General features: G+C 40.2%; 2 protein-coding genes and 1 long non-coding RNA gene across 9 annotated transcripts; 2 read left to right on the top strand and 1 right to left on the bottom strand.

The window, feature by feature from the left end:
* The first annotated feature begins 4357 nt into the window (after positions 1–4357).
* Positions 4358–14415, top strand: LOC112288260 (DNA repair protein UVH3). Its single transcript, XM_024532277.3, has 19 exons — positions 4358–4974; positions 5199–5449; positions 5695–5888; positions 6024–6168; positions 6666–6743; positions 6935–6988; positions 7243–7427; positions 7729–7842; positions 8088–9058; positions 9338–10054; positions 10338–10663; positions 10800–10994; positions 11155–11240; positions 11487–11772; positions 11958–12094; positions 12280–12364; positions 12449–12701; positions 12813–13093; positions 13200–14415. The coding sequence occupies exons 1-19, from the start codon at positions 4887–4889 to the stop codon at positions 13788–13790; spliced, it is 5037 nt and encodes a 1678-aa protein (XP_024388045.1). The 5' UTR covers positions 4358–4886; the 3' UTR covers positions 13791–14415.
* Positions 14416–16076: 1661 nt separating this feature from the next.
* LOC112288261 (uncharacterized) lies at positions 16077–21699 on the top strand. Of its 5 annotated transcripts, XM_090254432.1 has the most exons (5): positions 16078–16617; positions 16754–17489; positions 17730–17897; positions 18324–18434; positions 18885–21699. In XM_090254432.1, exons 4-5 carry the CDS (start codon positions 18407–18409, stop codon positions 21485–21487), a joined length of 2631 nt encoding a protein of 876 aa, XP_090110558.1. In that variant the 5' UTR covers positions 16078–16617; positions 16754–17489; positions 17730–17897; positions 18324–18406; the 3' UTR covers positions 21488–21699. The 5 variants fall into 5 exon arrangements, with proteins under 5 accessions (XP_024388048.1, XP_090110559.1, XP_090110558.1 ...); XM_024532280.2 differs by having other exon boundaries at positions 16077–17489; positions 18324–18584; XM_024532279.3 differs by having other exon boundaries at positions 16078–17489.
* Positions 21700–22444: 745 nt separating this feature from the next.
* On the bottom strand, positions 22445–24492 carry LOC112288263 (uncharacterized). 3 transcript variants are annotated; one of them, XR_016505633.1, is made up of 3 exons: positions 23639–24492; positions 23215–23309; positions 22445–22861 (listed from the first exon to the last, which is right to left on the bottom strand). It is a non-coding gene; the product is annotated as an uncharacterized LOC112288263 (long non-coding RNA). The 3 variants fall into 3 exon arrangements; XR_016505632.1 differs by having other exon boundaries at positions 23700–24490; XR_016505634.1 differs by having other exon boundaries at positions 23245–23309; positions 23700–24490.
* Positions 24493–25190: the final 698 nt, after the last annotated feature.

Genomic DNA, 25190 nt, shown 5'->3' with positions numbered 1-25190 from the left:
TCCTAATATGCACTATAAAAGAGACTACTTGAATACTTACAACTATTGAAAGGCTAAAAGGACAACATATGCCTGCAAAACCACCAAGATTTATAATTTATTAGCCATCACCTCCAGATCACTATAAGTTCAACAAACCTACAAATAAAAAGATCTTGCCGACCATCAACTCAACCTCATTCCTATAATTCACCTATTAATACAAACTAGTAGAAATATAAAATAAAATAACTACAAAAAATCTCTAAAAAAATATCCAAAAATAAGAAAAGATACTAAAAATAAAATCTAAAAATCGGTACTAGATCTTCATCTTTGACAACACAAAAGCAAAAATCAAAAGTGAACCAATGAAACTAGCATCTGCCTATAATTGATGGTCACAAATCATAGAACATGTGATAATATAAGATAATTGCAATAAAATAAAATATGGAGAAGTGAAAAAAAAATCAAAGCTTATTTAGAAAGTAATTGACATTTAGTGAATGCCACTTCAATGCTCCAAATGACCGCCACTTTAATAATTAAGCATGCTAATAAACTTCTTAGGTCTCTTTTATATAAAATTGACTAAAAAATAATCAAATTCAGACTCCATATGTATTTAGAATGAGTATCTAAACTTGATACTTAAAAATTCTAGACAACATTTTTTTTTTTTTTTTTTTTTTTTTTTTTCCTATAATTTCCTACTAGGTCTATGATTGCGGAACCTTGTGATTTTCATCCTATTATCATAGATTCTTTTAATTGTGGTATCCTATCACTATGGTCTTATGATCGCGATGATTCTTTGACTACAATATCTTATCATTGTGGTCTTATGATTGCAATGTCTTATCATCATGACTTACCTAAGATTATAGATTGATATCTTAAGCCATAAAAGTCAAGAGCTATTGTTAATCCCTGCTAGTTACTGTTTGTTTTTGTTGTTTTTATAGTAATTTGTATCAAATTATTGCATTGTATTTCTTATGCAAAGCGTTATCATGTTATAACATGATTATATAATAAAAATATGATTAAAAATGATTTTTTTAATTAATATTCTATTATATTAATTCAACAAGAATTCATAATATTTTAATAAGGCTTTTATAAAAGTTTCTTAGCCTATTTTCTTGTCTTACTAGCAAGTAGATAAAAGTTAATTAGTAATTTACCTTCTAGGATATAGAAACTCTTTTACTGCCTTAAAAGGCTATAAATTGATAAAATCAAAATAGAAGAAGTAAATGATTAATATGATTGATACTAGAATCAAGTCAAGGGTAGGACTAGGCTAAAAAATCCTTATGATAGGTTAGATTGATACCTGGGGATCAATTATTTGTGAGATAGGGTCGAAATTAGACCTCTAGTCACTAAAACGACTGCCTAGGGCAAAGTAGGAGGCTTTTGTAGATTGGAGACTAGGATTTGATAACAGACTAGATAGGATTTCTATAACCATTATTTTTTTATGATTTGGATTTGTAATGATTTTGTAAGAGCTTTAGAAAGTCAAGTTTATTTTGGATGACTTGGATTTTTGTGAAATAAAATAGGGTTGACGTTTTGGGCGTTTTTGAGAGTTCTATAATAGATCTATAAGTGAAATTTTGTAAGTTAATGGTTATAGTTGTACTTAATATGTGCTATAAATTAGAGCTTGATCAAAAGATTGGATTGAAGGTTATTAAGGTTTTTGTAGGTTATGATCTCAGAATTTAGGATTTTAAAGACTAGTAAAGATTTCTAAGATATCTTGCAATCTATCAGTTGGATTGGAATGAAAGTTAAGTTTTTAGATAGTAGACTTATTTTCCTTTGTATGTAAGAATTTTAAAATTGATTGAATGGTTTGATAAGAAGAAATTGGTACTGAAAATTCAACATTTAGATTGGAGAAGAAGACCAATCCACACCCAAGTACATTTTTGTAATTATCATCCATTTGAAGTTAAGAATATTATCTTATGCTTCAAAAATTTTGAGCTCAATCCAACAGTTGAATTTAAAGAAATTGAATGCTAAAGTTTTGTATTTTTGAAGGATATTAGTTATTACTATTGGATATTAGTTATTACTATTGAAAATTGGTTATTGCTATTCGATATTGGTTATTGCTACTAAATATTGGTTTTTGCTACTGGATATTAATTATTGCTACTAGATATTGGTTATTGCTATTGGATATTGATTATTGCTATTGGAAATTGGTTATTACTATTGGATATTGATTTTTGCTACTGGATATTGGTTATTGCTACTGAAAATTGATTATTGCTATTGGATATTGATTTTTGCTATTGGATATTGGTTATAATTATTAGATATTGATTATTGCTACTGGATATTGGTTTTTGCTACTAATTATTGGCTACTACTACTAGATATTGATTAATGCTATTGGATATTGATTATTGCTATTGGTTATTGGCTACTATTACTAATTATTGATTACTGCTATTGATTATTGGTCACTGTTATTGATTATTGGTTGCTACTATTGATTACTATTACTAAAGCTGATACTATTGATTACTATTACTGTTATTGATTATTTGTTGTTGTAGTTTTTCCTTTATCTTCCATATCCAAGTACCCAGTCCATTCTTAAGCTAAACATGATGTAATATGACAACACTTTGTTAAATAACCTCGACATTGCTTCCAATGCCAAAAATACAAAAATAAAAATTGTTCAAGCTTGATCTTTGTGATTTTGATCTTGCTCTTTTGTACAATTTCAATACATTGTGACTAAATCCTATTTCTTTTAGCAATATTCTTTGTAAGCTTTGTGATCCTCGTCTATACAATAAACTTGTGACCTAGATTTTCCATGAATTGCAACTTCTTGCAACTTTATGCTCCTAGATTGTAACTTGTTATTGTTTAGTGTCGTGACTCTAATTTTGCTTTTATACATGCTATTCTTTATAATCAAACTTCGTGACTTGCATTAGCCACTTTAATTGTATTCAAAAACTCATCGCTACTTTTTAGCACCTCAACTTAGTCTTGCCTCACAATATTTTGCCTTACAAAATCTAGCATTGCAACCTTGCACTTTTGCAACACTACTTTGATCATGTGCTCTAGCACTCTGTATTAATATTTCACATAGTAAATATAGTACCTATATCACACTACATTCTAATAAAGCAGCTCAAGTGGATTTTGGTGCCCAACACAACAATGCTTAGATCTTAGCAGCAAAAATAAATAAAAAAAAAATGGATTTTTTAATTTATTTTTTAAAATTTTAAATCTACTTCATTTTAACTTGCTATACTATAATTTGAAGGAAAAGAAAGATTCTTGTCATGTAAAAGATTAGAAATCTATACCAAACTAAGTCAAGTTATCTCTCACACCACAAAGAAGGAATCCAATAATGCAAGTATGAAAATAAGAGAAATCCTAAAGCTTTACTAAAATGGCTAAAACACCATAGTCAAATAAACCTTTACAATAAGTTCTTTCATTCTCAAAATCACTTGCAAGACAAGAACATTAAGTTAAGGATTTTTTTTCCACTTAAGTACTCAAATCCTAATTGATATGAACAAAGTAAACTAATAAAAAAAACTATCAATGGATGAAAAACCACTAATCAAACTAAACTACGTACATTCAATGGAATTTGGCACCCAATGCCATATCACATGACATTCTAGTTTTACAACAAAAAAATTTGAGAATAAGAAAATTTCACTAGTTTATTAGAAATTTTCCATAAAAAAATATGAATAAACAAGGTTGATCCAAAGATTCATTCAATAAAAACCATTTCAAATATGTTATTGTTATTATATTATGTTTTTAAAATCATTTTCATTACCATAAGTACCTCAAATAAAATCTGACAAGAATTGACCTTGAAAAGTTTTATTCATCACACTCAAATATGTCCACCATTATTATATTAAAAAAAATATATATGAAAAGTTATGATACAATAAAATAAATAAATAAAATAAAACAAAACTTTCCATGCTTTCTAGGACGAAAAATTTGTCAATATAATTTTGTAGAATTAAAACACAAAGAATTGAGAGCATCTGTAGGCCACATTGTTTTATTTTTTTTCTAGAAACTAATCTTCTATTTCTATGCTTTTAATAGGCGGTTCACACGATCGTGATATTTCGCTCGAGCAAGAGTTTATGCCCTGTGACACACTTTTCAAAACGACTGTAGAGGTCAGTGCCACATCCGGGTACTATTCAGGATATAAATCAGGGTATTTGTCTTAGTATACATTGGGATATAAATAGGAATATATATCCGGGCATACGATTCTTTGTTGTCGCCGGACCGCCGCCGGGTCTCACTCGAGAGGAGAGCACAAGTCTCAGGGAGTCCCACGCAGCTCATTGCTTTGGCCCGCCTCATCTCGTCACGAAGAGTCTCCCTGTCAGGGTTTTCATGAGCCTGTATCGTGCGCTCGCTATCAATTTGCTGCATCTCACTCTGCGTAGCACTGGATAGCTTCATTAATACTCGTCAAGGAATGCCGCCGCTGCTTCTCGGTGCCGTTTCCGCCGAGCAGTGGCATTGCGTGCCGACTTTAACTTATACTAACAGTGCCTGCAATTGATCGGTTGCAGCTCAACTTATGACTTAATGCTTCCATGCTGCTTGTTGGGAAGGCTGTTGTAATTAGGTAGTCTTCTGGGTAGATTCTCAATTTTGCACTGCAGGGTATGAAACGAACCATCAAGTCTGATGCAACTGTTTTGTAGTTGATGATGAGTTAGGTCTTCATGTGTATGTAGCTAATCAGAGGAAGGATCGAGAGTGTATGGATTGAGCAGCTAGTAGTTCGGAGATTTTCCATTCAGTGGAGTTGAATTATCTACTAAAAAGGTTAGTTAAGATTCTGTGGAGAGATGGGAGTTCACGGTTTGTGGGAGCTTCTAGCTCCCGTTGGGCGACGAGTTTCCGTGGAGTCTCTTGGAAGTCGAAAGCTTGCTATAGGTGTGTATCCATTATTTTGACTAAATCCCAGACAGTTCGTAGATTGCTTGTAATACTTGACTCTTCGCATTTTAGGGTGCGTGCAATTTGCTGTGAATCTGTCTTTGAATCATATGAAGTAGCAAGACGGTGAATTTCGATCAATTTCTTGAGGGATGATGGATGTGTGGAATGATGATGATGATGATGTGGCTAATTGGAACATTTGCGTGTGGATGCAACAGACGCAAGTATATGGATCATCCAATTTATGAAGGCAATGCGTGATGATCGTGGAGATATGATCCGCAATGCTCACTTGTTGGGGTTCTTCCGCCGAATTTGCAAGCTCCTTTTTCTGCGAGTAAAGCCAGTCTTTGTGTTTGATGGAGGTACTCCTGCTCTGAAGAGGCGGACCGTAATTGCTCGCCGGAGGCAGCGAGAGCAAGCTCAGTCCAGAATTCGGAAGACTGCCGAGAAGCTGCTTTTGAATCATGTGAGCTTGATTGGTCTCTTCCTACCTGGAGATATTTCTTATTTCCTTTAAAAATTGAATAGCCTACATGTCAGGATTTTTTAAGAACCCACGAACTCTTTGCTGGGACTGTATAGTTGCCATTGCACTCCATGGGTTTAGGGTTTATGGCCAGACTAATTTTCATAATTTTAGTTTTGAATCAATATCTCGTCACCAACGCTACACACTCTATCTCTGCTGACATTGCATCATGTCTTGAACAGCTACGGACTAGGAAGTTGGAAGAAATTGCTGGTAGAGGTGGCACGCAGAATAAATCGTCCATGAGGAATAACATCGACAATGGCAATGACGTTGCTGCAGTCGATAGTGGGATGAATGGCACTGAAGGGTTTCCTTCCTCTTCTGGTGCAACTTCACATAGTGATGTGCTTAAGCAGGAAGCTAGTGATGATTTGTAAGTTTCCTCGCTGAGCCTTAAGCAGTATGACTTCCTTCATGCGGCTAACATAGGTGTGACAAAAGTGAAGGAAAATGGAAACGGTAAGTTTATTAACTGAATTTCGATCGTGTGACCTGATAAATGTGTCAGGCTGGTAACTTCAATGATAGGACATAAGAAGGAAGACAATGAGGACACTGAAATACCAGAACATGAAGTGCAAGGACTGAACGGGTGGGACGAGGTTGAGAAACAGGACTTGGATGAGGATGATGAGGAAGAGCTTGTGTACCTTGTAAGTATATTTCTCATCCTTTATATGCTCATGTCGTTTGAATGAAAAAAATCTGTAGCATGAAAAAGAACAATACCGAGACATATTAAACACATGCTCTCCGCACATATCTGAGTTATCTGCTGGCCTTGTCGTTTGTTCACTTGATTTTGGATTGGTTCTTTAGATCCAGAAGATGCAGTAAGAATACTCTTGGCCGACAATTTCGAGTCCTTTGAGCGTGTCGTTTGATATTGGTTACAGGTCAAATCTTTTCTTTCTTAGTTCTTGAATATCTTTGCTGGTATTAGATATGTAGATGATGAATTTTTATTTATTTTATTATAAATAACTTTGTCTAAGCCTCAGATTTACCATTGGCGAGGTTCTTAGATTGGGAACCTTGTTTGGATGTTACAGGGTTCAGTGATACCTCTCAAAACTTTCAAGAGGTAGTTAAGGTCATGTTAATACCATGTCTCATTTGCCGACTGATACAAATGTACGTGATCGTGCAGCCATCAACGGAAGGAAAGTTGGATCCAGAGGTTTTGGCATCTCTGCCTGCTTCAGTGCAGCTGGAACTTTTAGTGCAGGTATGATTAGTTCATATTTGATTGTGTGTATTGGTTGGTGTGATGGTCAAGAATGATACAACTGTGACCGTAGTTGACGAATACGTATTTACAATTACGTTGCCTTAGCTTGAAGTTTGAATGATTCATGGTGATTCATGAGTATTCGCCCACCTTTTCGGTGTCAGTAATTGATTTGTATTTTTCTGCAGATGAGAGAGCAGCTTGTGGCTGAAAATCGACATAAGTTTCAGAAGGTTGCCAAGGTTGAGCATCCATCCCTGTCGCAAAACATTATCTGATTCACAGGAGATATGCTACTTTTAATCTCAAGGATCTAGGTAACCTTCATAGATTGGTACAAATGTCCTGTCTAAGCAGACTTGAGTATTTTCAATTCTAAAGTACAACCGTTCCCGTAGGTTACGTATCACTATTGGTTTTGAGCGGGTTCAATATTTATGCTGCTATTGATATTAGAGATGCAACCTAACACTTGGTTTTGAGAAAATGTGTGCAGGTTCCATCTTCTTTTTCTCAACTACAAATAGATGCTTATTTGAAGACAGTAGCATTTCGCAGAGGAATTCAGGATGCACAAAAAGCTGCTGCTGTAAAGGGTGTGGGAGGTGTACCTGTCACTCGTATTGCATCTGAGACAAATCGGGAGTTCGTCTTCACTACTTCTTATCAAGGAGACAAAACGTAAGCTTTCTGTTTGTATATAGTGCAGGGTGTTTTAGCCATCATAATTTTGAAAGAGCCTTTTTTCCTTCTGTTGATGAGAGGCATGTATTTTAGGATATGTAAGAGGTCGGTTAATATGTGAGTGCGAAAGGATAGAAGTTAACTAATTACGTTTTGGTCAATCAGCCTTCAATGTGCAGGCTAGGTATCACTTTAGTGTAACAAGTCATTTTGTTTATATAACCTGAGTGAGCTTTGTTAATGAGACTATTATGTAGGTTTTTTACTCTGAAGTTTCAACTCATATTGAAGTTGACAGGGCATTGACTGGAGAAGGTGGTGGTAACTCAATACTGACCTCGTTGAAACCTCCTCAACCGAAAGTGCAACCACCTGCATCTACTTCATCGTCACTTCTATGTACCAATTTCACGTACGTTTCTTGAGCATTCAGGTTTAAGGTTGGATAATAACGTGCCGGGAGTTTCTCCTTGTAATTTCTTGTAAAATGTCTCATTCATTAGATTACCGATTGTGGGTACAGTTCTGCTTTGTGCATGCGCGATGAGGATGATTTTCTTTAGCAGCTGTGAATTAGCATAAGATTCAAACCTTTTTTCTATTTAGTATTTGTATCAAGTCTAAGTTATTTTTAGTTTTGAATTTATTCGCGTGCAGGTCACTGCCAATCAATGGAGGAGCATTAAGCACAGATTCGGATGTTATCAAGAATTCAGATAGCACCGTGCAAACATATGTGGACGAAAAAGGGAGGACGCGAGTGAGTAGAGTTCGGGGCATGGGTGTCCTTATGACTAGAGATTTGCAGTGGAATCTCTATCTTATGAAGGATGTGGAGAAGCGGCAAGCACTCGAAGAATTGAAGGATGACAATGTGTCGGCCTTTGCAGAGAGTGCAGTCAATAGTGGAGATGGCGAGGTGTTTCAGAAGCTCATAATGGGAGACAATCCTAGTATTTCCGAGTCTCTCTCAGGAAGGCCTCCCACCAGTCCCGGTGTGCTAGTTCAAGTAGATGCTGATCAATTTATACACGATGACGTATCTGCAGGTGTAGGGCCTAAGGTAGCTTCTAATCCAGATGGTATGCCGCATGTGCCAAGCATCCAAATCACCTTTAACAGCAATGAAGATGACGAGGACGAAGACTTAGATCTATTCAAGAATTTAGTCAGAGATGGACCCCAGGGCTCCCTTGAAAAGCCACTAGTACAGAGCACTGCCTCGGCGCTGGTGCCTGTTGCAGAAGAGAATGACGACGATGACTGTGAATGGGAAGATGGCGATTTACAAGGTGCACAAGAACCTAGTCCTGGTTTGAAGAGTAGCAATGGAGTTCAAGAGCTCGACCATCGTAAAAGCATTCTTTCAGAATCACACATTCAAACTCCAGCTGGAAATATTTTGACTCTTGGCGGTGATAGTGATGCAGAGATGGCCCTTGCAATTCAGCAGAGCTTAGCGGAACATGATAGACTCCGATCTGCTCAACCTGGGGTTTATCCTGACTCTGAAGATACAGGACTGAGTGATGACAGTGACACAGGGGAGAGTGGTGAAAGTGAAGTAGAGTGGGAGGATGGCAGCGGTGCAGTTGCAGTACCAGCAGCTGGGTTTACTGTCGCAGCAGGTCCGGTTCCACTTGCTGCTACATTTATCCTATTTCCAGTGGTTGCGTTGGTCAAACCTTTGCAAATCCGCACGCTTCTTTCGTTACTTCTAAGTTTCTTTTCGACGTTGTTTTATCCTCTCCGTCTTTTTTGTATTGTATGATGTATTGCTTGTGTAGTATGATTGTTGTTTTCCATTGTTTATGGGTCTCTGTTGTGAAGGGGTTATCATGAATGAAGCAAGGAAGCCATGTTTCAGTGCTTTTTCTTTTTCTGAAATTTGTTTTTGGATTTTTCAGGCTTGGGGCTGACTCAAGAGGATATTGAGGTTCAAGAAGCTACACGCCGGAGTTTAAATGATGTGTGGAGAGCGCCCGTGCGGGCTCTCCCTCAGCTAGTCATCCGAGAACCTGTTGAGGGTGGTGCTAAAGCGTCGCCTGGGGGTGTATCCAGAGTTGAAGAGCAGGAGTCTCTTGCCACCGTTGATAAGGGTCTTAATGTAGACTCAGAAGAAGCTCGAATTGCACGAGAGCGGGCGAGGAAGGGAAAGGCTGTTGCTGAAGATCTAATAATTTCATCTCCTGCTGGTGTGATTAGAGCAGCTGCTGAGGTCCGACAGCAATTTCAAGAGATTCCTTCAACGGATGAAACACAAGTCAGTTCCGTTGTCGCATTTAACAACAATCCACGTCAGGACCCATCGAAATATGATGACGAAAAAGAAGAAAAATCCCGTCTGAATAATCTGGCGAATGTGAATGTTGGTGTTGCAGGATTCGCAATTGATGATCTTGTAAACAGAGAAGTTGGTTCTGATCAGAATTTAAAAGCACTACTGAATGGGACAAAGAGCAATGCAGAAATTAGTGTTGATGTTGAAACTGACGTTCCTGAGAATCCTGAAAGAATCGAGAAGGCAGATATCCTTAAAGAAGTGGAGTCAGTGCATGATGCCGTGAACAATTGCCCAAAGGGAAGCTCACCCACGCCCGATCAGCATGATAATTTATCGTCAGGTACTGTTTGTCAATGCTTGCACGCATCCAATTTTGTGTTGGATGTCTAAGAACATTAAGAATAAAGTATTACTGTGAGTTTTCGACATCTTAGAAGTTAAATCGTACATCTGATGTCTTCATACTAGCCATCCTTCAATGCATTGGCCTCTTATATGGACACTGGAGAATGCTTTGGTAAGAGCAGGGTTTTATTTGATTCGAGATTTTGCTGATGCATGTTCTGGATTCACGTAAAATTTTAAGATTCTGCTCCTCATGTGTAGTGGTGGGTTGAATACAGTTGTGAAGCCTAATTTTGCCAAACCCGGCTCAGAAAGTGTGTTACCAATGGAAGAAATGCTGAAAGACGCTGAAGACATGGATCTGGCGAAGGACCGGGAAGAAATGCTGATGCATGAGGCCGGTTTATTGGCAGAGCGTGAGGCACTTTCAAGAGATGAAGCTGAATTGCAGGCTGTATTTGAGAAGGAACAAGAAGAACTACTTGCAGGGATAGATAAAGAACGTGAGCTCCTTCTAGAAGAAGAAGCTGAGCTCCGCGAATTGCAGAAAAAGAACGAGCGCAATGCAGATTCTGTTACTTCGGAGATGTTTGCAGAGTGCCAAGTAAGTAATGACCGCTAAAATTTTCCAAGGGTTCGGGTATGATTAATGAGTGAAAATACTTTGCCTCGAATTAGAACTAGGTCCTTAACTCTTGCTTGTTGCCACACAAGTGTAGTGACATTTATGTATTGTGCAGGAGCTGTTGCAAATGTTTGGGTTGCCTTATGTGATTGCTCCCATGGAAGCAGAAGCACAATGTGCGTTTCTAGATGCAGAGAAGTTAGTTGATGGTGTAGTGACCGATGATGTTGATGTCTTCCTGTTTGGAGGCCGCAATGTGTACAAGAATATCTTCGATGACCGTAAATACGTGGAAACGTACTACATGAAGGTAATATACAATTTTTGATGAATGTTAAAGTCTGCATGCATAGGTTCCATTTCTTCTTATGGTCATGATCGTTGATTTGATTTTGGGTTACTCGTGTTCAGTTGTGCAGCGCAGTTCGTAGTCATTCACTCATGTTAAAACGTGCATTGTCTGGTGGCAGGATGTTGAGACTGAGTTGGGGTTGGATCGAGATAAGCTCATACGAATGGCTCTATTACTTGGAAGTGACTACACGGAAGGCGTCAGGTTGAAATCCTAGTTCAGATAGCTGAATTTGTATTAAAAAAGAAGAGTTGTCGACGAGGTCAACGAAACACACAATTTTATTTTTTACGGTTGCGTGTGAAAGGGAGAGTGAATTTGTGTTGGATTAGGGTTTTATTGTTTACACAGAAAGGTATTGGTGTATCACAATTTTTTATGAGGTTATTATTTTTGACGTCTTTTTGAAGTTCACTAGCAACTCCGTTTAAATTGCTCGCATCTGTGCAGTGGCATTGGCATAGTTAATGCTATCGAGGTAGTTAATGCATTTGACGAGGACGATGGGCTTAAAAACTTCAAAGAGATGGTGGAGTCTGTAGATTTGTCTCTTCTTGAACTTGGAGGTAATGGATTTAAAAGAAAGGGTTCACGGAGCAAAGCTAAGGACAAAAAGGAAAAAGCAGACGATATGGGTGAAGATGATGCCACTAATGAAGCTGCAGAAACCAGCAATGGAGATGATCAGGATGATGCTGCCAGAGAGCTCCGCCAGCAAGCATTTATGGAGAGTCATGTGAGTGGGAAGATCATTAAGCATTGCCCTTTTTTGATGGCTAACAATCATGTTTCCGAGCTGCCCGTTGGTATCTGCTTCAGTATATTTGTAAGTTTCTGCGTTGGAGCAGATTGGCCACTTGTGGAATATATGAAGATGAAACGCTGGTCTCCCGATCCAAGGATAACATCTGATTGTTGCAGAGGGCTGTAAGCAAAAATTGGAAAATCCCAGAATCCTTTCCAAGTGAAGCAGTTGTGGCGGAATATAAAAGTCCTCGTGTAGAGAAATCAAAACAAGGTTTCTCATGGGGTCGACCAGACCTTGAGGCTCTTCGAAAGTAATTCCAGCTTCCCCATTGTGAAAGCGGTTTTTTTAGGGAATATTTTCTTACGAGTATCTGAGACTTACTTTTAGATGGCTTGATTATTATGCTTTCCTATGTTGTGGTATTCAAGGATGGTTTTATTGCTCGCAAGTACAGTTTTTCTTTTATTGCTGAAGTAACTCCATGTTGTATTGCAGGTTTTGTCTTGAGCGGTTTTCTTGGCCCAAAGAGAAAGCAGATGAATTGCTCTTGTCCGTTTTGAAGGAGTATGATCGGCAAGAGGTATTGTTTGTGTTTAGTTCAGAAATTAATGTCGTCTCTGCCCATCTTATGCTTGTAATCTTATACTGCTGTTCGATTCTGCAGACACAACTTCGCATGGATGCCTTCTACGCTTTCAATCAAAGGTTTGCTAAAGTCAGGAGTGCTCGCATTCAAAAGGCCCTTCGGGGAACCACAGGTCGATTATCTAAAGAGTTGGTGGACGTTTCCTCTTTGGATGGTCCCCCTGCTAAGAAACAGAAGCAGAGAAAGGGCTCTAGCAAAAAGTCAGTTGAAAAAATAGCAACCGAACTTGTGGAAGAAGCAGACTTGAACAGTGTGCAAGGAAATATAACAGGTACAACTCAGTCATGAGAATAACCAACTTGAAACTGAGTATTTGAATTTGTGTATGACAACTGCATATCCCTCAATAATCACTAAAGTTGATATGATGTGGATGTTGCAGAAGGCCTCCCAGATTCGGAAGATCTTACTTCAGGTCACGCAAACAGGAGAGGGAGGGGAAGAAGGAATAGAAAGAACAACAAAGAGGCTGTTAAAACAAGGGGAAGGGGAAGAGGAAGAGGAAGTAGAGGAGGTAGAATTTCTGACGTTACTAAAGCAGACGAGGATAGCGCCTCCACTGCTTCTAGTGAAAGTGACCATGACGACACAGTAATCGAGATGAAAACGAAACGAGGCAGACCAAAAAGGAAAGCGGAAGACCAACTTTTGCCAATTCGTAGGGTGAGTAGTACTAATATTTTTGTATTAGTATAATATGAATTCTATGCTCGAGGGTCGGCATTTTTACTTATTCTAATACCGCACAACTGTTTTTATTTTTTTGCAGTCTAGCAGAGCTCGCAAGAATGAAGCTAATTATAATGAGCCAGCAGGTTCTGATGACGCAGCGGATAACCCCGAGAATGAAGATGATGTTTCTACTGGGAGCCAAACTTCGAATCCAAGCAGAGAAGACCACGCTGAAGAGATTATTGATCACCGCAATTTTGTTCAATCCAGTTCTGCTGAATATCAGGCAGGAGCTGGAGCAGGCCACCTTAGGGACGATGGGGACGTCCATAGAGATAGAGAGACGGGAGCTGTTGCAGCTGAAACGGGGAGCGTGCCAACGCCCTCGTATCTTTTTAGTGGCGGAGGTTTCTGTGTACCTGAGGAAGATGTCGTTCCAGGTCTCGAAGGTCATCACGAGCAGAACGACAACATTCAGCCTGAACAGGATGTAACTGAGCCATGTGATCCCAATGAGCTGGTCAGTGGTCAAGTGGATGCGGATATTACGCCAGATTTATCGAATGTAGACCAGGAATTAATCCAGACGGCAACCCAAGTAGCCATTGAAGAAATGCATACTAGTGCGAGCAGTGGATTTCGGGCACTGCCTTTCCTTCGCAGAAAACGGCCTTCGAAGCAACCCTAAGCTATGTTCACACTCAGCTGGTAAGATTTGGCATTCATCACATGGACATGCTTGTGAGTAACAATTCAATATTGGTGTTGGCAGCGTGGGTTTCAGCTCTCATAAATATACATACTTCTTCCAGTGGTTCTGCTTTCAAAGTACCACACTCGCTGACAGTGATACCCGTTGGAGCAGCTTGACTTGCGTAGAAATTGTTGCAACTTCCAAACACGGCTAGAACTGTTATATTGAAATATATTGGACCCTTGTACGTATTTGATTCGTTCATTCGACTACGGTGGACAGAGCGAGTGTGCAGTGGTAATTACTGATACTGACCAGTCATGGCCCCGGTTTATCAAAAGTGTCGGTTGTTTACGATTGAATATTGAATTGTTACTCACAATTCAGTATTGGATGTCACTAGAGTTACCTGTGCTGATGAACTTGGCCTTTGAAAAGGTTTCTCCGATTTATTATCATCTGCAAGGCCCACTTCTGGAATGGGGGAGGATCTCATTACGACTTCATGATTGCTCTCTGAGGCTTATTATTTGACTTGGTTGTGCCACGACCAGTGCTGTGTATTTCTTTGGTAAGAACATTCGTGATATATTGACATTTCCATCATTCTTGAGTCTTACCCTCGTCAACCAAGGTGAAGAAAACGGCTGGAGCGATCTTAACCAAAAAGGAGTTTAGCTTGGTTTGTCGTCACTTGAACTCTTCATTTCGTATTGCTGTAAGAAGTGCGAGGCCGCCACGGGGACCTTCGTGGCTGCCTCCTTGTATGAACAGCGCACGGGCTGGTGCTACTATTGACGTATATCATGGTATTCACTTTTGGCGAGATGTAGCATTTCCTTGCAACTATGCGCACGAGCGTATTTGCAGCTAATCAGAAGGGCATCCAGTAGATTTTTCAGTGCTTAGCATCGAATGCCATTTATGATACAGGGTATCAACACGACGCATTCAGAACAATTCTGACCTCAGGATGAACGAGCAATGTGGTCATTGCGGCACTGACTAGTAATCACCAAACGGGTATGGAAAGCGGCCCTCATGTCAGAAACATTACAGAGAAATCGTTACATCAGTTTAAATTAACATCATTGACTCCCACTCTAGTAACTTAGTCAATTCGCAACTTCTCACGTGGTGGGCCAACTGGAAGAGACTTTCTGTGCAGATGGTGCAGTTGGGCAAGCGGGTCCAAACGATACATGCTATGATCAACGTATGTCAAGCTCTTAATGCTCGCGAAATGCTCATATATGATAGCACCTCTGAAGCTCAGGGGCTCGCCATCGTATAACTCCGTCCACGTTAGAATCTGACAATTATATATCTGGCAACCAAGCAAGCAGTATGGAATCATGGATGCGTTCTTATGCAGCCAGCGTTCCGAAGCACAAGCGGAGAGCACACTATCTTTTCCTTTTTGCACAATGATGTTGAGTTAGTCATACTCGTAGTAATCAATGACCAGAGATAGCGATATGCGTATGCTTAGCTTATTACTCACTAACGACCTAAGACCACAGGCGAAACGATAAGAACTCTGAGTCCTGGATGCCAGAATTTGAAAAATGAGCTTGCCTGGTTTGGGACTATCTCAGTTTGTCGGTGAATACGATTCAGAAAGCATGATTCGTCGCAGCATCCGGAGATATTATGGACTTATGAGTTTGGCCGAAGCACAGCTTTCAATCTCTTTTCATTAATACGATGATAACAAATTTTGTAGGTTGTTCTTTTTTTTAGAATAGAATAGTTAAATCCTACTCTTCTTAATGAAATGGCTACGTTGAACCCTCCAATAAGGTCTAATCCACGACATTACGAAATTCAGTGTGAAAATATACTCGGCAGTTTAGTACTTATCCATTGTATCGTTTGGTTGTCATACAATGTCGCAGGTTACTACCTATCATTTGTCATCTGTATTACAATATTATATGCATATTTTGGTACTTATGAAAATTTTGGTCCGCATTGTCCAATCAACGTGTACACACAGTGAGAACCTAATTGAATACAAACTCAATATGTGTGAACAATTGACTAGGAAAACTTGAGTGCAACAAGATTGCATAGGGACATGGACCATCGAGTAGAAGTACACAATATACGCGTAACATTCTGGTTAAACAGAATTATTTGCATTTGATAATCATCTTATGGTACCAATCCTCATGAAAGCAATTTGCAAAAAAAGTGATAAGGATCCGATTAAATGCAACTTGTCAATACGCAGTGCAAGTGATGGCAGAAGTGGCGATGTGCATCAGAGCGACGCAGATGTGCGGGGCACCGATCGAACAAGTGTGTCATGCATGAGCGCAGAAATGCCCAAATTGAGCAGCACAGCGAAGTCGAGTTGCTGTTGAGGGCCTCACAAGCGGCGGTGAGCTCGAGGGAAGTGACGACCGCCGCTGACGACGATTCTACACTTCACTCTACGTCTTGATTTGCCGTTTAGGTCCTCCTGTAATCGCTCGGATCGAAATGTCGGCATCCTTCTTGAAGTCCACCGAATATCCGGAAGGATTCCACCTTGAATTCTCGGAATTCCATTCATGTTTCGCCTAGAAAGGTGCAATTATACCCGTGTCATCCGGATGATGGCATTGCGTTTAATCTCGAGCTGTCGACTCTGTCGTCACATGAAGTCGCCATCAGTTTCGCTTAGGAAATCCTAAAAACTCAGCACATTGCGCTCGTGTAGAAACAGAACGCAGGATTTTATTGAGGGGCGTAGGAATGGACATGCAGTCGCGGTTGGTCTCATTCTTGGTGGTTGCTGGAGAGCGGCATTTGCTGAAGAGGATGGAATTTCGAGGTATTTCTCTTGTTGTTGGGTCCACCATTACGTTGAAGGATGGCTTTTGCCTCTAAATTTGTGGGACAGTCCACCACATGTTTCAATTATTTTTCATTCTTGGTGTGATAACTCTCGTCCAAGTTGTTCAGTACAGACTAGCGACTTCGGGATAAGTCACAACCCTCCCAGCCTTATCGTGAGTCGCATGGTTGTGGAGTTTCGGCGTGACATGGAAGAATCTCTGTGATTTGTTGGTTTTAGTTTCTAACACAAAGTGATCGGAAGTTCAGTGAGTCCGTTTGAGAAATCATACTATCCGATTGAGGGTTCGTGGATTTACCCAAAACAGAGAAAGAAATTGGAATTTGCACGCCTGATAAGAAGAGAGGAGGCATGAAAGGAAGCGGTGATGTCATAACCCTTCAGCAGGTTCAACCGATCCTCTTTTCGGAAAGATGGGCGGATTTACAGGAAAATCCACTAGATACTTTGGAGAATCCAACAGTAAATTCTTTCTGGAAAGTAACTCACTGTCTGAAAATTTAAACTGGCGTTGTCGGATTCATGCACCGACATCACATGTTCCAAAGCATAGTTGACTTTTATGCAGACAATGTCTGTACAAGCATCGAATTTGCGTCTAGCAGCACTTCGTGTGGTTTCGGGACACAGAAAGAGCTTCATGTATTCTGTTCATAGCGGATCGAGGAGGTTATGGAGTTTAGCAGTGTGTTGGCGACGGAGGTGTTTGGACTCGCGTGCTTATGATCGATCTGAGGGTTTGGTTTTGCGTCCCTTGGCTAGACTTGGCGGAGGTTGAATCAGCAGAGACGGAACAGGGTCGAATTCAACATACAATTGTGCGGTGTAAAGAGACGTCAGACTTCAAGGTAGGAATGCATTTTTTAGGTGGATTTTCAAAGTTGTGTGGGTGGGTGGGTTACGTTTCCTGATCACTGGAGCTAATTGTCGTTCTTCGCCTTTGTTGAAGCTCTAGGTATGTACCTTACGCAACTCACGAATGCATTAAAAAGAAACAGAATACTAGGTCAGCATCGTCGTAGAAGAAATTTGTTCAAAGATGTGAAAGCATATCTTGCTGATTCGTGCTCATCTTTATTTCTTTGCAGAGGACTCCGCTTCTTTCAATTCTGTAAAGTTTGCGATGTCACTGTAGTTGGCGTCATGTGTGGTGAGGCTAGACATTGTGCCTTCAGAATCTGCTGTGGTGGATTTTGTTGGGCCTGGTTTATGCTGGGTGAGAACTGCGTGGAGTTTGAGGGGTTGTTTTCGTAGCGGTAATCTGCCGTATCATTATCCCTGCACCTAATTCCGAGTAGCTGGCTATTTTTCTTGTCTACAACGCTCTTTCAGTTTCCAGCTTAAGAATTTGTTTCCCGTTTGTTTACTGTCTCAATTTAAAAGGACGTGGATTTGACACATGTAAACATTTAAGCAATTGACTACATAGACAAGCCTAAGTGAACAAGGGAGACAGATTAGGTAGACGTGTGAAGTTTCAGGCACGTTTTCAGCGTTATTGAGTTCTTGTTTGCGTTATTGTCTATTTGGTTAGGTACTTGTCGCCTCGTTTTCATAATTTATTTGTTTGCCTCATGCCAAGGGATGTGAAGGTGCCGTGTGAATTGTCCTACTTGTTAACATAAGTCTGTCTCTTAGGTTTGAGGTATGATGCTAAATACCCACAATATTTCTGTTTATAGAGCGCAAATTATCACCATTGTATGTGGTTTTTATTAACATCAACACTGTGGAGCTGTGAGGAGAAAAGCACCGACTTCACGGTATGGCATTTCCTACGTCTTCGGATCCAGGTAAGATATGAATTAATTTTCTCTTTCCTTTTTACTTACACATGTACGTATATATATAATTTCATTTTATTTCTTTTGACAAGCCTGCCGTATTCCAACTCAATGGGTCAACTAAGTTGCAACAAGGGTATCGCAAGCTCTTTTTATCAGGTAGATTTTTGGTGTTGTCTTGCAAATTCGACTCGCAATGTGTTGTAATTTATTGGAATGCATAAATGACGATGAAGAGGGGCAACATGGTTTTGTAATCTTCAGTTGCATCCGCTAGTGAACATCTAAGATAACCGAAATTGTCACATTGGGAAGTGTAACAGCCAGTCAACTTCTCCTTACATGCAACAAATTTTGGGAACGTTTTCTTAGCGATCAACCTGGCATCGTAATGTATGTGGTTCAAGCTAGTTGACAGACATGATCCCTTTCTAAAAACAGATTTCTCTCTTCACACAGATTCTGGTTGGGAAATGGTCGATGAGCCAATTGATCAAGTCCGACAAGCCTTGGCAATTATTGCGAATGTTCGGAAAATCTCCGAAACTGTATGGGTGAACAAGCGCCAGTGCAAGCGCGTTGCAGATCGTTACTTTGCCATAAGTGAGTTACTGAATAACATGAGCTGCGACAAATATTCTACTGTTGGCAAAGCATTTGGTGGTGGCAGCAGCAGCAGCAACAAGGACTATCCTGCCTTTGACGATCTTCTCACAGTGCTATTGAAGGGGCAGAGTTTGGTATCGTACTATGAGGATCCTAAAGGAATTAGCATTGTTATTAGCCGGACTGATAATCGAGAGGCATTTAAGGAGATTCATGAAGAACTCGACACCATGAAGGCGCAGTTTGACTTTGAGGGCTTGACGGAAGTCTTCGAGTCCACATCGGTCCAGACGAGGATCAATATACTGACAGCAGATGCCGAAGCGGACAAGAAAGAGATGCAGGAGATTTTTACTAACATTCAGGAGTTGAGTCGAACAACGGATATGGGTATGGATGCGGAGAAGATAGCACACGTAGTTCTGGAGAAGAACGAGCATGCAAAGGGCAGTGACGAGTTGCCGAGTTATCTTAAAATTAATTTGGCGGCTATAGAAATCAACAGCCCTGTGCGCGAGTATAGGAGACAAAGTACGCGAGATCCAAAGGAGATGGATGGTTGGGTGCTTGTATTTTCCGGTAAATGGCTTGGCTGCGATTTTGCCGTTAAAGTATTCAAAGCTGGTGCAGTTGGTGGTGCAATGTGGAACAAGCAACAATTGTTGAAGGAGGTTGGCTGTTTGGAAGGATTGAGGCACCCTCATATTACCCGCCTTGTTGGTTTTGGTCAGGACAATGAAAAATCTATTTTCTTGATGGAGTTAATGGACGGAGATTTAAGAGACTTCATGAGACAGAAATTGCAGTTTGCTCCGACACCAAATTCTCGGCCCTTTAATCGGAGTGAAGAACTCGATATCATTACACAGATTGCGAAAGGCATGTACTATATGCACCAACAGGGATATGTACACGGAGATCTCAAGTGCTCTAATCTTTTGGTTAAGAATTGTGATCAATACCTTGAAGTCAAAATCTCTGATCTCAGGGGGTCTCAGAAACTCGACAAAGAGTGGGATCCTGTAGCATTCAAACAAGCAAGTTTGACAAGACGGCCTCGATGGACTGCACCTGAGGCCATTGCAGAGTATGGTGGATTACAGCCTTCGAAGGAGTCATTGAAGAAGAGCGATGTTTACAGTTTTGGAATGACTTGCTATGAAATTGTGACAGGAAAATACCCCTTCGATGGAATAAAAGATGATCACCTTCTAAAACAGATCGAAGAAGGCTTTAGGCCAGAGTTGCCTGAGGACTTAGACAAGTCTCTCAAGGGGCTAATTACAACGTGCTGGGATAAAGAACCTAGGATCCGGCCGAGTTTTGAAAATATCTGTCATCTTTTAGGAGTAACAAGGTCCAAAAAGCCTCCTGTTACAATTACTTCGCCTGGGAAAGACGTGTTGGGTGTTTTCAGGGGCATATCCATAGTTCGGGAGGCAGTCTTCGGCTTGATTGGAAGGAAGCGAAAAATTCAAACACCAGAACAGTCGAGCACGTGGGAGGCGCAGGAAGAAGATAGTACCCATTTTCGTCGCAGTCCTAGTGAGCTTATGGTGCCTGAGTATTTGAGGATTCCGCCCGGGGAGCTCAAAAAAGTGAGATGTATTGGACACGGGAATTCTGCAAAAGTTTATGAGGCAACCTGGTTAGGCTGCACCTTCGCTGTGAAGAGGTTTAAAACAGGCTCATCTCATCGAGACCTGCAGCATGAAGTGGATTTTTTGATCAACCTAAGTCGTCACCCTTGCATAGTGCAGATGGTAGGTTTATCTGTGGACTCAAAAGATAAGTGCTCAATTGTGATGGAGTACATGAAAGGCAATCTGCATGAGTTGATTTACAGTCGGATGCAGAAAAAAATCTCAGAGGCGACAGGACAGAAGATTCCTGCTTGTGATGTTGTGCCCTTTGACATCCATGAGGCTGTGTTCATCATCACCAGAATTGCATTAGGTATGGCCTATCTGCACTTTAAGGGGGTGATGCACAGAGACTTGAAGCCCGTCAATGTGCTCGCTCAGGAACATGCTGGAAGTCTAGACGTGAAAATTGTGGACTTCGGCATCTCTCACCTCGAACTGCCTTCGGATTCAAGCCAAGCACGAGGACCTTACATGAATGCAGGCACTGGGTTTTGGCGGGCACCTGAAATACTCCCAGGCTGCGATGAAACACGAGGAAAGCTTGATCTTAAGGCAACAGATGTTTACAGTTTCGCGATTACATCGTACGAGATCTTGACAGGAATAACTCCTTTCTTGGATATAAAACGAAAAGATTACCACAGAGTGAGAGAAGGGCTTCGACCGAAGCTCCCTGCAGATCTGAACTCAGAGTTGAAGGAGCTCATCGAGCAATGCTGGCACACAAATCCTTTGAAAAGACCAGCCTTTCCAGAGATTTGTGAAAGACTAGAGAGAATTCAGAGGATGCTGCCGAGATCTACTTCATAAGGGTATCGAGTCTCCAAACCCTAAACCCCAAACCCTCAAATCCTGACTCGACCCCTTCAGTGAAGAGTGAAGGATGTGAAAGCATTAGAGGCACGTCATCTTGCAGCATTTTAAAGTTTTGAGATAGTTTTTCTCTTTATCCTGCATTGTTTATTGGTGTAAATAACTTTCTGTATTTCTACTCAGATATGCTCCGATTTTGTTTTGTTTTATTTTTTTGGGTGTTGTTTTTCATGAGTTCGAATAATTCGTATTTGCAATTGATATTAAGACTTTGATAAAAACAGTGGCAATTGATGTTAAGACTTTGATAAAAACAGTGGGTACCCATCAATAAGGTGAAGTTAAAAAAGAACCAACAAGATCTATTTACATGGTTTTCAACGGAAGGATGTAATTTGATAGAATGTGGGAAGAATATTTTGAAAGAATATTTGCTTTCAAGGTAGTTAATGTTGTCAATGTTTGTAAAATATTGTGGAGTTTAATGACTTTGTGACAAATATTTCTTTGGTTATTGAGGTTTGCATACAGAAAATCAAAATGTTTTATTGGCAATGTAGTAAAATAATGTAGAGTATACATGAATCAACAAAATGGACTACGTTTGTATTTTTTGTCAATTTGACTTCTATTGGCGTTGTTATATGTGGTTAGCAAGGTCTATCACTGTTCTATAAATAATGTGAAAAAAAAAGTTGAGAGAAAGTACAATGAACTAATAAAAAATAAAACTATCTAAGCCACACTACAAAATTTGGAATGCAAATATGCAAGAAGAAGCATATAAGGGGTATGTGTTTAAAATTTAAAATAAATAAATCAATCAATCAATCAAGATATCATATTTTTATTTTATTGATGATGTAAAATTATCATTTTCATCTATCTTATTGTAGCGGATTGTTTTAAATCTACAAAGTAATAAAATCTACTTTTTGACACAACTCATGTGTATTGTAGAACAATTCCAACTTTTCAAATTAAAATATATATATGTTGTCGCAGTATTTCAGTACATGTTTGCAACAAAAAACATGCTTGTCATCATAAAGCATAAAACTCAAACTACAAGAGTAATAAGCGTCTTCGGATCTTTAAAACATTGAATACAGGACAAATTCCAACTCGCACAGAAACATGCAAAAAGAAACGGGTCCATTCTCAGATCTGCAGACAAGCGGCGACGACGAAGTGATATGGATACGTAGACCTACATCACCTCTTTAGATCCTCTACCAGAGACAATAGATCGGACAGTGCTCATCGAATACAATGCTGAAGCACCAAATCCAACAGTTTTCCAACTACTCGAGGAATCAACAGCTTCTTCAAAGGTGATGATCAAGGATCACTCCAGCGACATCGTCACGTCTGAGGCAGAAAAGAAGATCATATATATATATATATATATGTGTGTTTGTGAGTATTTGAATATAAAAAAGAAAAAATGCTCCAGATGTTACAGAAAATTTGTACGTAGCATATGCAGTATAGACCAGCAATTTAGGTGCTATTGTGACAATACGATCGACGTTCATTCTGTGATAAATGTTCCTTGTCCATAGAAGGTTGTGCGACCTTGGAGCTTACAGAGATCTGTTAAGGCTATTTTTTTCATATTGTTGCATGCTATACATTTGTGCTAACAACATAACAAGCAATGTCGAGCTCAAGTGTACAAAGCAACAAGAGCAGTGCCGCGATGCATGAGTATAGGAATATACCAACGGCTTCAGCAATCAGGTTGCACAAACCTGCGCAATAGGCTGCAAAAAGTAGCTCCGTTCACCTTGCCAAGCACTTCACTATCAAAATAAGCCTGAGTATCGAACGATTGTGTCAGATATAAAGCCTCTCATCCCATGTAGCAAGATCAATTAAGAGCAACATGTGTAATCAACAGTTTGCTCTTCCACAGAATAATCGTGCACTCTGAATCATTACAAATTCTTCCAATCGCATGTTGCTGTGCCACAGACAAATAACCTCTAGGGTCAGAAATTAAGACATTCCAGAGAAAAAATGAAGATCTGATGAATTGTCATTTTGGCAATGCCAAATCAAACAGCTCGTTGTAAGGCGATACGTGCGCATCGACAGCATTCACAGAATACCTCCCCCAGAGAACCCTGAATTAGGCGGTCGTACATCAGGAAATTCGAATATCTGGTGTACGAGCAGACAGAGACTGCAAAGGCGCTGAACACACCACAGAATGAAGGCATCGTCTGCGTTTCTTAAAGTAAACCAAGCTCCACGCAGTGAAATCGTCTCGCCGCTAATCCAGCCCGCCGTTTGATAACTCGCACAGGCCTCATGTCGCTCCCAACGACGTTACCAAGAGAGCGTCCATATGGTGAAAGCTCCGATCCCGAAGGACCTTGGCTTTCCAATTCCATCTTCGATCTCATCCCTGAGCCCTCTTGTTCGATCCTCTACGCATTCCTCGGCAGCTCCTCCTCATCACAACAGATCCGATCCAGAACATGTCAGAATCCTCATGTTCCTGTCTGCCGAATTCTTTCGTTGTGGAAGAGTTAACCTAAGAAAGCAAAGTAAAGATGAACTAACCTACAGTGCTTCTTTTTTTTCTTTTTTTTCTTTTTTCTTTTCATATTCAATGTGCATTGGATCTTACACGCATATGGATAAATATACAACACGCACACACAAACGCACGCACGCTAGCAAGCACTCTATTCCATTCGTGTAAAGGAAATTTTACATATACATAAATGAAATGTGTAAAATCGCCCGCTCGTGGCCATGTTTGGGAACACCACCATGTGAGTTGTGCTATTTAGATCCGAAAAGGCAACGGGGAACGATGTGAAGAGGCTCCGAAATAAGTGTGGGCCATAGCTACTGGACCCTTTGGTAGTACACAAGCGGTGATGGGTGCAGGTCATAAAGGGGCGGGTCCCGGTGATAGGGGCTCAAGACCCTGAAAGCGAGTTTCTTCCCAGGGGTTTGAATTCGGGTTCTGTGGTCACGCCCAAGTGCATTCAATGCAGATAGTGCTCTTTCTGAAACACACCGATCTTGTCCATTAATATTCCGCCACGTGTCATCATTCCCAGTTAAGGGAACGGCGGGCGCTCGATTGGTTAATGCGTGTCTTTCTCTTGGCCAATCTTCGCGTCCAAGCGTTTCTCTCATTGGTTACGACTCCCGAAATTTGCTGACTTGGACTCTACCATTTAAATGAGGTCCGTGCTCTGATGCCAAGTCAGCTTCTGGGAAGTGCGAATCCCACTCCCCCTTCCGGGTTAGGAAATTTCTACGCCCGTGACGTGGATTGCCATGTGAAATAGAAGCACATTCCTGCGAATAGGATCAAGCCACGTGGCGCCCGAGGTTCTTCGGGGTCGGGTGTGGACTAGTGCATACGGGTCTATTTTCCCCCCTTCTCTTCGTGGTGTAAAGTTTAATGGTGCGTGATGATAATGTTTTTTCATTTGACCCATGTTTTGTAATTGCAAATCAAATTCCCCATTGGGTTTAATCATCATCCTCCCATCAATTCAAAGCTTTTACTTGCTCTCAGTTCCTTCGTTTTAATACGGATGAATAGGGGATACTCCTGCTTTAAAGTAGAATTATGTGCTGAAAAAACCAGGTTGTTTGGGTTGAGAGTCAAGAATTTCATTGTGGAACTGTTTATTATTTTGGTGTCGTATATCTACATTCATTCTTTTCA

This window comes from Physcomitrium patens, chromosome 11 (assembly GCF_059467195.1).
Source record: "Physcomitrium patens ecotype Gransden chromosome 11, ASM5946719v1, whole genome shotgun sequence".
NCBI lineage: Eukaryota > Viridiplantae > Streptophyta > Bryopsida > Funariales > Funariaceae > Physcomitrium > Physcomitrium patens.
The sequence above is the reverse complement of the archived record's forward strand: the minus strand, read 5'-3'. Positions and strand labels throughout refer to the sequence as shown.

Coding starts and splice junctions, on each gene's coding strand:
- LOC112288261 (XM_090254432.1), top strand. CDS start 18,407: ATGGCATTTCCTACGTCTTCGGATCCAG. Junction 18,435..18,884: donor TCCTACGTCTTCGGATCCAG/GTAAGATATGAA, acceptor CTCTTCACACAG/ATTCTGGTTGGGAAATGGTC.
- LOC112288260 (XM_024532277.3), top strand. CDS start 4,887: ATGGGAGTTCACGGTTTGTGGGAGCTTCTAGCTCCCGTTGGGCGACGA. Junction 10,055..10,337: donor GCATGATAATTTATCGTCAG/GTACTGTTTGTC, acceptor GGTTGAATACAG/TTGTGAAGCCTAATTTTGCC. Junction 12,702..12,812: donor TGTGCAAGGAAATATAACAG/GTACAACTCAGT, acceptor TGGATGTTGCAG/AAGGCCTCCCAGATTCGGAA.